General features: G+C 42.2%; 2 protein-coding genes across 12 annotated transcripts in view; both read right to left on the reverse strand.

Annotated features, from left to right (window-relative positions):
* The window catches only part of mctp2a (multiple C2 domains, transmembrane 2a), a 37093-nt gene extending 34834 nt beyond the window's left edge, over positions 1–2259 (reverse strand). For all 6 annotated transcript variants that reach the window (XM_027003983.3, XM_035525313.2, XM_081715405.1 and 3 more), the window contains exon 1: positions 2122–2259. The gene's annotated coding sequence lies outside the window, so the exon portion shown is untranslated. The remainder of the gene's footprint in view (positions 1–2121) is intronic.
* Positions 2260–4042: 1783 nt separating this feature from the next.
* mef2aa (myocyte enhancer factor 2aa) overlaps positions 4043–9825 on the reverse strand; it is an 80250-nt gene continuing 74467 nt past the window's right edge. For all 6 annotated transcript variants that reach the window (XM_035525161.2, XM_035525159.2, XM_081716532.1 and 3 more), the window contains 3 exons: positions 8641–8767; positions 8270–8393; positions 4043–7961 (listed from right to left, as the gene is read on the reverse strand). In XM_035525161.2, the coding sequence (XP_035381054.1) occupies positions 7634–7961; positions 8270–8393; positions 8641–8767 (579 nt within the window). In that variant the 3' untranslated portion in view covers positions 4043–7633. The remainder of the gene's footprint in view (positions 7962–8269; positions 8394–8640; positions 8768–9825) is intronic.

Consider the following 9825-nt stretch of genomic DNA (forward strand, 5'->3'; position numbering starts at 1 on the left):
TACACTGGCTGTGAATGCCACACGCCGAAAAGAAGAAGAAAAGACGTGGAAGGCGAAGGCAATACTGGTCCCCGTGGCAATCGGAGCACTAGGAGCTGTGACCAAACTGGGAGAATGTCTCCAGCAGTTCCCTGGAACAACAACTGAGATCTCCATCCAGAAGATTACAGACCTGGGAACAGCTAAGATACTAGACAGGACCCTCAAGCTCCCAGGCCTCTGGTAGAGGACCCGATCTCGAAATAAAAAGACCCCCCGGGGGAGGGGCTATTATTTTATTTAATTTTTAGTTTTTTAGAAATTTACAGGCCCACAAATTGCTTCTGCCAAGTAGTCCATGCTTTTGCCATTGTTGCAGGTATGCCACTGGTATGTAAAGGTTGGCATTCTCCTTTTCTCTACAGCTACTGGCTTCTTCTGTTAGGCTTGAGGCATCTGACGATCTACCAACGTTCAGCCTGGTCTGCTGCTGCACTGGGAGTGTGGTGGAACGAGGCTGAAAGTGGAATGGGGTGAGGTTGGGCAAATGCTCTGTAAATCCTATACTTCTAAGTGCATGTCTGGGACGTTGTGCTTTACAAAGCCAACAGATTGGTTGATTCTGTTTGTAGCCTTGTATAATTAATGGCCATTCAAAATCAAAAGTCTTTCATTTTTACACGCTGTATCACGGAATTGTGAGCAGCCAAATATGAGAAATACAAGTTAATTACCCAACTTCTGCACCTACTTAGCCAGAATAGAAAACTCTATGCATAGGCATGGTTTAAAAGACAGATTGTTGGTTAATAGACACATCACAGTCCAAGACCTTGGCAACTGTACGGTGCTGGCAAAATAACTGTGCTGGCACTCACTTCTTTTTAAAGATCATTTTACATAATGACAGTAACAATAAAGAAAGAAATGTTAGATATGACAATGTATCTGAGTTTACTGTTTGTTTGTTTTTTCCTTTTTAGAATGTTTCTGTTTCTTGAATGCATGCATACCTCATGGTTCATTTGGCCCTGTTGCTTCCCACACGCCAATTGAAAGCACATACCTAATTTTCATCAAAAATGACTCGAAGGGTTAAAGGCAAACACACCACACTGGTTCAGTTAGTACAGGTTGCCCTTCCTCTAGCACACCGGAAGGACCTTGGGCAATAAACACACAGGCCTTCATGCTGCCAATTCATTTCTAGACCTCAGTAGATTATAAAGATGACCATTTACAAAGGTTTTGTGCCATCATTCTCATACAGAAAATAAAAGTTTGTGCACTTGTGATATTCCAATAGATAAATGAACACATGAAATGCTGCAGTTTATGTTTTGATAACTGAACCCATGAAAGAAGTGCACAGTTTATGTTTTGCTCAGCTTGCAGTACATGAGGCAAACTCATGACTCTAGTGAGTTTGAAACATGGTTAAAAGTGTCAAAAGCAGTGTGTGCAAAATATGTGCTGTGCATGTATCACATTTCTGTGTAAGTTGCTCAGTTTTCTCTACAGTGCAACTATGATTCTGTTCGCAGAAACGCCTCAACGGTGAATAGTCTATTATATACTTACATTTGTCAGCATTTTTCTCAGAACAAGCAATTAATTGATTTTCCACATTATATTTTTATTTGAAATGAAACCATGGCCACAAACGGTAAAAGTTGAGAAAATATACGCATTAGAAAACATTACGAAACCTGGAGTCTTCATGCTTAGCGTACTACAATTCACGATTTGAATAAACAAAACAAAAACAACCACGCAACAACCCCCTCAGACATCCAAAGGCGGTCACTGGTACATTTTAATGAAAATGTAAGACAGCAACACAGTTAGTTTGTGACGTTTTCAGCCGCGAAACAGTAAAAGACCAAGACAGTGATTCAGAGAAGTACAATCCCCCGAGACTCAGCAACACGTCCGGGTCCTGTGAGCTACATGGCAGCTTAACCCTTCGCTTTAGTCAATAAAATAAGTGCCGAGGCACATATCCAGTGCTATAAGCAGAGTGGGAGATTTTAACACGATTTGTTGAACAAACACCTGGACTACAGTCACCTGTCAACAGGCAAACGCGCTCTCTACAACCCGTTCTAGCCCAATAACAAATCAAAAGTGAACAGGCCTTACCTATTTCCAGGGTTTAAATAGAATAACAGATGCCTTTCCTTTTGTAAGACATGACCAATAAGTGTTCGCAGATAAACTGTTAAGTTCTACCTGGGTATTACTCTGAGGTTTCCTGCCCCATTGGACCTGTTTGTTCAGTTTTTTAGGGGCGGAGTCGAAAATTGCCATCCCATGAAGTAATGTGGTTTCGTCTTAAATCGCTTTTAAAATCTTCATATTGATTATAGAATTCATACAGAAGCCAAACTGTCGCAACGCAGTTGTTGATGTAGCTGCATCGAATAATCGCTTTACTATTTGTTACTTTATAATTGCATTTAATTATTTAAATGTATTACATTATAATGTATTTATTACATTATAACTGTAATTGATATACTTTAATAACGCATTTTAGATTCATTTCTCCATTAATGACCAAATTATTAACTTTTGTTTCGCGTTGCTTTTTTCCGGACTTTTAAAAAGTGGCAGGTGACAATGTTCAACTATTAACAAGCGTTATGGGTGCAGTTAAGTATTTTGTCTCCACCTGCTGGTTACGTTCTGCAACAACAGTCACACCAATATATAATAGAATGCGGAAATAACGCTTATATGTGTCATCTCAGTGGACACGTCCCTGGCCAACAAGAAAAAAAAATGCGTTGTGTATTTTTGCGTGCTGAATTCAAATATGGTTTCAGAATTTTTCTGTCACCAATGTTTTGTTCCAGTATACTCACATGTCATTATATACGGTATGGAAAAGCACCACAAGGAAAGTGTCCGTCTGTGTTGGCAGACTACTGCTGGACACTGAAGGGGAATGTTCCTGAAGCCAAATGCAGGCGAAAATCGTACATTGTACATTTCAAGTGTAATAAAGGCATTTATGTATAAGTAATATTATGATTCATGTCAAATTTAATTGCTCTGTAGCTATGTGATAGAATTCTAATACAGATACAATTTCAGGGTAAAAAGTACTCTAAGGTGCACTTACAAAAGGTTTGTTGCCCAGTTTTAGATATGTATTGTAACTTCTTGTGAAGAGTAACACACCTGTTCAGGTTCCGCTGTGTTTCAAAACAAGTGACACTTATTTTCAAAGCCATTTTACAGCCATGGGGCAAGTGTTAGCAAAAACATTTTCTATGTCAAAGGAATAAATTTGTTTTTCAAGCCTGTGGAGACAGATGTGATTTTTGGGCATACTACAGAGAATGAGTTCAGTTACTTGGGCTATACATAAAAGTGTAAGTGTAAGATGTTTTAACAGGCCATGTTACTATCTAACAGGTTTCATGTGTATTATATCAGATTGTGTTCTTTTCAGGACTGTCTTAATTCACTCCCGAATAATGGGAGTATTATAGCAGCTTTTTATAATGAAGTTATTCCGTATGAAAAAGTTGGAAATGTTTAAACTATATTTGGTCATTATTAGCATTTCATTTTGGGTATTTCAGATATAACAGTCATAACATTTAAACATTTAACCCTGGAGCAGGTTTACTGTTGTCTAACGCTAATGCAAAAAAAATGTGTTTTTAGATTCTCCAAAAATAAAGTTTTTAAAATGTAATGTTTACCAGTAGTCTATAATATACTGCTTTTTAAATAACCAAGTTTGTATACTTTTTGGTGGCATGATTTAAATCGTTATCTATAGGACTCAGTAGGCAATCATTCATCCATCACACACCTCATTTACTAATAACATCTGACAAGAATGACCAATATCATGTCCCGAATGCTCCCAACACAGCCAAAATCCCTTAACATTCACTCACTTTGCCTGGATGTACAGTACCATCATTACTGTGTGTATTCATTCAATGCTGTGTAACAGTGGGTGGGTCACTGGACATGGTTAGATGTTTTTGTGTCATTGGTATACATCCTCGGCGTAGCAATAGTAAGGCACATAGAGTTAATATTTGAGGGTACATAGAGGTTTTTAATAAAGTGGACAATTTCTAAAGTTCGGGACTTCACAGGTGGACAAAGTCTACTCAGATTCAGAGGATTTTCACTTCAGTTTGTACAGAATAAGCAAGAGAACCTATGTTACACAGTAAAAGCCAATATCTTTACTTAAGTGAATGCAGAATACAAATTTGTACAACAATCTCTAGCATAATATCTTAGTCATTCAATAAAAAGTTCACTAGAATATTTATTGTATCATGAAGATAAAACAACACATTCAAGGGAAATATAATGCAGATGAGCTTAAACGTTTCTCTTGACTTTCTTTTTTTTTATCTGAAACATTTCATTTCATGGCAACAAAGTCCAGCTTGTGCCGCCAAACGGTTCGAGTGGCCAAACCGTAAACAGCTTCTTGAAGTGAGCTAGTAACTACGATTACCAAATACAGAGTTCCGTTTTAGAAAAGCCATAAAGCAAAGCAGTGTAATCTTGCACAGCAAAGTGAAGAAAGTTCTCTACAAATAACTGTTTTCCCTCCATTTCACATTCTCTTCATTTTACCACATTGTGAGCAACACGCAGTTCAAAGCGAGCGACTTCCTCCCTTTAGATTCCCTATGTATTTCTATGGATTTCTGTGTATTTCTATGTAATTCTATGTTTTTCTTGTGTGTTTGTTGGGGACTGATAAACAAGGAGTGACTGTGTTTAATCTCTCCACGATAACCATGTTTTCAGGGTTTTTTTTATTCATTTGGGGATGAAATTAATGTTGATGAGAAATATCAAGCTGGATTTGGAACACCACCTGCTCTTTGGAATAAGGCTCTAACTGTGCACAAGAGAGAGTCTAGAAATTCCCTGATTCCTAATGATGAGCTAGCGCGCATGCGTGTGTGTGTGTGTGTGTGTGTGTGTGTGTGTGTGTGTTCGCTGCAGTCTGAGTGCCCTGTATGTCACTACTCTGCAGAGCAGTGTATCCCACTGCACGGGTGTAATTACATTATTGCTTGTCTACCCTGAAAGGCGTCGATTGTGATGGACATCATAAAAACGTGGACTTCCAAGCGTCTCCTTTCAGCTGAACTGAAGTCTCCCGTGAAGAAGAGTGAGACTTCAATGTGCTAGATAGCGAAAGGACTCCTATTAAGGTAATTCAGTGGTAAAATGGCTTTCGGTGGTGATTAAAGTGTTGCCAATAAAATGTGCACCTGCGTAATATGCAAGCACTTAAGGGCTTAAGGTTAACAGTCATTTTCTCAACTGCATCCCGAGCATGTTAATCATATGCTAGGTATCCTCATATATGGGCATGTGACAAAGTTGGTGTGTTTTTTTTTCCCTATCAGACCTATCAGCGTGAATGCTGTGGTAAGAGGCCTCCTCCACGGCCCTGTGTGCTGTTTGCAGACTGCATAGATTATCGCCAGCTTTATTGCCACGCTGCAGCTGTGCCTATAACGGCAGGGAGGTCATGAAAACACACAAAGAAGGGGGGAAATAGATAGCAAATTTAAAGAGAGGGAGCCTCCTTTTTCCCGACGGCGAACCCGACGGTGCGAGCTTGTGCAGTCCGGCAGAGAGGTGGGTTTGCATTCGTCTGGCGTTTGAAAGGGTCTTTTTTTTTTTTTTGCTGCTGAAGCCCCTGACGGTGCGTAGGGTGGGGGTGGGGGGTCAGAGGGGGGGCACGACTGTCGCTGCCACGGGACAACGCGGTGCAGCGGGGGGACGCATCTCGGCCTGCAGGGACGGACGCCTGCCTCCAGCCCCAGAACATAAAGGGGGGCAGCAGTTACAGCAGCGCCCTCCTCAGACTGGAGCGCCTCGGCCGATATTCTGCCAAGCCAATTCACCAAACGCACATGGAAAGAGACGTTGTGTTCTGTACATAGCACGTATGTATTAGGTTTTGATAAGGTTATAGTATTTACAATATGTGGATAAGAAGTGCCTTTGAAGAGGGGCTCAAACTATAGGAGCTGAGGGTGTAAATTAACTCCAAATAAACTGAGATGTAAGCCAAACAGTATATATATATATATATCCACGAATCATACGTCCGTTATCGAGGAGATGCGTGTCTTTGATTGGCTATCGAGAGGACAGTGCCTCGGAGCTCGAAACAGGTCCTTGGTTTTTAGAGCTGGCAGTGTGTGTACAGTAAAAGAAAGAAAATCATTTCATAACGATCCTTTTACAAAAACCAAAGGAACTGAAAACGAGACAGCGGAGTTTGAAAGTTACAGCACTGTTGTTACAATTTCTGAAGGACAGACATTCACCATCATTAAAGGGAAAACGACCAAAAAACCTTATTTCAAATAAAAACACTTTGATTATTATTATCAATAAGTCAGATTTGAAGACAGTACAGTATAGTTAACAAAATAGTAATATTAACCAGTGAATGCTCTACTGAATAAGGATCTTGCCTTGTAAACCTGGCAGTAATCCACAAAAAATATACTTTTTTCTTCAATCTGGTGAAGGTACAATACATACGTACTTACATCGAAGGTGATATATATTAAAGTTGCTATATACATAACAAAAGGAAAAAAGTTTGGCTCAAATCTTTAATTTACAAACAGAACAGCGAGTGTTCATGGCTTTAGATATTGTTTCAAGGTCTGGTTTGCATGGAGATTTTTTTCTTTTTCATAGTTTGTAACAAAGACAATATTATAGAAGAAGAATGAAATGAATAGTGAATGTAGAAATGAGATTTTCTAAACCTACAGCAAAACAGAATTTAAACATAGAGGCTTTGGCTTATTTTATCGTTGATTTGTTTAAGCTGCATTAAATTGAGGACTCTCGTCTCCAGTTCACCTGGGCTAGCGTTTCATTTATTTTCTATTCTTTAAAAATGTATCATGAATACATTGTACAGTTGATGCTTTGTTTTTGAACAACAACAAAAAAAAAACCCACTAAAGTTGTATGACTTGTCTTTCCTATGTTACAATATAGCTAATATCCTAAGCTTGAAAACAACTGTGATCTCATTCTAGACATTGGACTCCCATTGTAAACCAAAAACCTTTTAATATGGTCAATTGTGAATAAGTTAGCGTGTGACTTACGTTCTTAGGGTATGTGAAGTTAGAGGATTATGTCAAGAGGCCAGCAGTCAGAGCTCAGAGCTCACCCTTCAGCCCAGCGGGATTGTTTCAAAACCTGTGAATTCAACAGCAAGAACAGCTACCACAACTGCCGGACCAGACCCGCAACTACCACGATCGAAAACGTCTCACTACATCATCTTTATTTTCCTTACGTATTGGACTCTGGCTAAAAGCGCACAGCATTAAGTACCTGATAACCCCAGCTCTGAGCATTCAAGCCAGCCTAGACCACAGGGCTTCTGCTCTCTACTAAAGGACTGATGTGTCTCTCTTTGCTTAGTTTCAATAGGTCAGGTCATTTAGAATTTCCTTCAGCGCTCCCTTCCTTCTGAAACAAAAATGAAGTTAAATAATAATAATAGAATAATAACAATTAGGACCCTCCCTGCCTCTGACCTCTCGCCCGGCTCACCCTCGCCCGCCCGCCTGCACGTGCGGCTGCCTGGAGCTCGGGCCCCCGGGCGCCTCTATGTCACCCAGGCGTCCATGCGCATGCGCTTGACAGACGGGCTGTGGCGCTCGTCAGCGCCGGGCACAGGGCCTCGGCCCAGGGCCAGCGGCGAGTGGAAGTCGGGCCGGTGGTCCTCCCGGTCGCTGCCATCATACGATGAGCAGGAGGAGCTGAGGCTGTCGACAGGTGAGCGGCCCATGTCCGGACGGGCAGCGGGGGGCTGTGGGGGGAAGCCGGATGGGGTGACACGCTCACGCGGGGGTGAAATGGGCTCCGATTTGATGTTGACGTTCTGGCTGGTGTTGATGGAGAGGTTGGAGGCCTGAGGTAAGTGACCACCACCCCTGAGCAGAGACATGAGAGACATTCCTTACTGATTCGTTACTGATTCACGACTGCAAAGCGGCGCGCACGCGCACGCACACACACACACACTGCATGCGGAGACATACGTGTTTGAGAGAAAGCACAGAATGAAATTAAAATTCTGTCATTCTGCCGGGGTGTGCGTGCGCATGTTTGTGTGTGTGCACGCAGATGTTTTTTATTGTGTGCACTTGTGCATGCATGCATGTGTTAATGTGCGTGTACATGTATTATGTGTGTGTGCATATCGTTTTCCTGCATGAATATAAGTATGTGTTGTACTCACACCAGCGAGCTGAGAGCTGCCTGGCCCAGTTGATGCTGTTGCCATGCCGACACAGAGCCCAGCGAGAGCCCTGGAGAACCAAAGCCTTGCAGAGAGGAGAGCTCAGCACTGCTCAGGGAATATTCTGGAACAACAACCCGGGTGGTGAGCGAGCGCCTTAACCACCTCCGCACTTCGGGAGAACACTCACACTGCAGGGTGTGTGCTTGCATGTGCATGGGACAAGCCATGTGGGCTTACTACTCCACACAATACCTGATGCTAGAAGGATGATGCCATGCAAATCTCTCAGTAAGCAACAAATTAAGGATGAGTCCAAATGTCAGTGTGTATAAATATGAGGTGGATGAGGGGGCGCGTAAGAAACTCACCAGTGTTATAGGCAGTAGGCATGCCTGAGTAGACCAGGCCTTGTGGTGGTAGACTTGGTGTGGTGACTGAGACCACAGGGGTGGTCAGCGGCTGTGTGGACTGGGAGCTGCTTATCCTCTGGGTGTTCTGCACACAGCAAGGCCACGTAATGAGATGGAGACGCCTTCTCTCCCTCTCACACAGATACGAACACACGCACATGCTTTTGGTGGAACGTTACATGCACCAGTGTTTCAGTGGAACAATTGTGACCTAATCAAATAGATTTTAACCCCTACACTACATATATATATATATACACATATATATATATATATATATATATATCATGAGTATATCAGGAGTATATATATACTCCCAAAACTTCAGGCTAAATTATTTTCTGGTTACACTTTTTCTTTTTGCCACAGTGGGGCGCTATAGCTTCATGAGACATTTCTTAATGATTTTAATGCTTTTATTGCTTTGAATAACATCGTTTACTGATTGTCTTGTATTCAAAAGCACAAGAGAGCATGAAACAAGCTGAAACAAGAAGTCTGATTACAGAAGCATATGTATTATATGGGGATATCAGAACGTGGTCTGTGGGGGGCCCTGCACTAAACACATGGCTGTCAGGCTCTGGCGCTAACCCAGTTAGTGGGGCTAAGGGAGATAATGCCCATGTCCAGCCTAACCCCTGGATATCAGCTCAGGTCAAGCCTAACCCCTGGATATCAGCTCAGGTCCAGCCTAACCCCTGGATATCAGCTCAGGTCCAGCCTAACCCCTGGATATCAGCTCAGGTCCAGTCTAACCCCTGGATATCAGCTCAGGTCCAGCCTAACCCCTGGATATCACCTCAAGTCCAGCCTAACTCCTGGATATCGGCTCAAGTCCAGCCTAACCCATGGATATCAGCTCAAGTCCAGCCTAACCTATGGATATCAGCTCAAGTCCAGCCTAACCCCTGGTTATCAGCTCAGGTCCAGCCTAACCCTTGGTTATCAGCTCAGGTCCAGCCTAACCCCTGGATGTCAGCTCAGGTCCAGCCTAACCCCTGGATATCAGCTCAGGTCCAGCCTAACGCCTGGACGTCAGCTCAGGTCCAGTATAGCAGATTTTAGCCTCATGGTCTAGAGGAACACAACGCACTGATCAATATAAATGCAAATTTTTCAAAGCGTTCTCAACATGACTCC

Source organism: Electrophorus electricus, chromosome 6, assembly GCF_041902795.1.
Source record: "Electrophorus electricus isolate QZ-2024a chromosome 6, ASM4190279v1, whole genome shotgun sequence".
NCBI lineage: Eukaryota > Metazoa > Chordata > Actinopteri > Gymnotiformes > Gymnotidae > Electrophorus > Electrophorus electricus.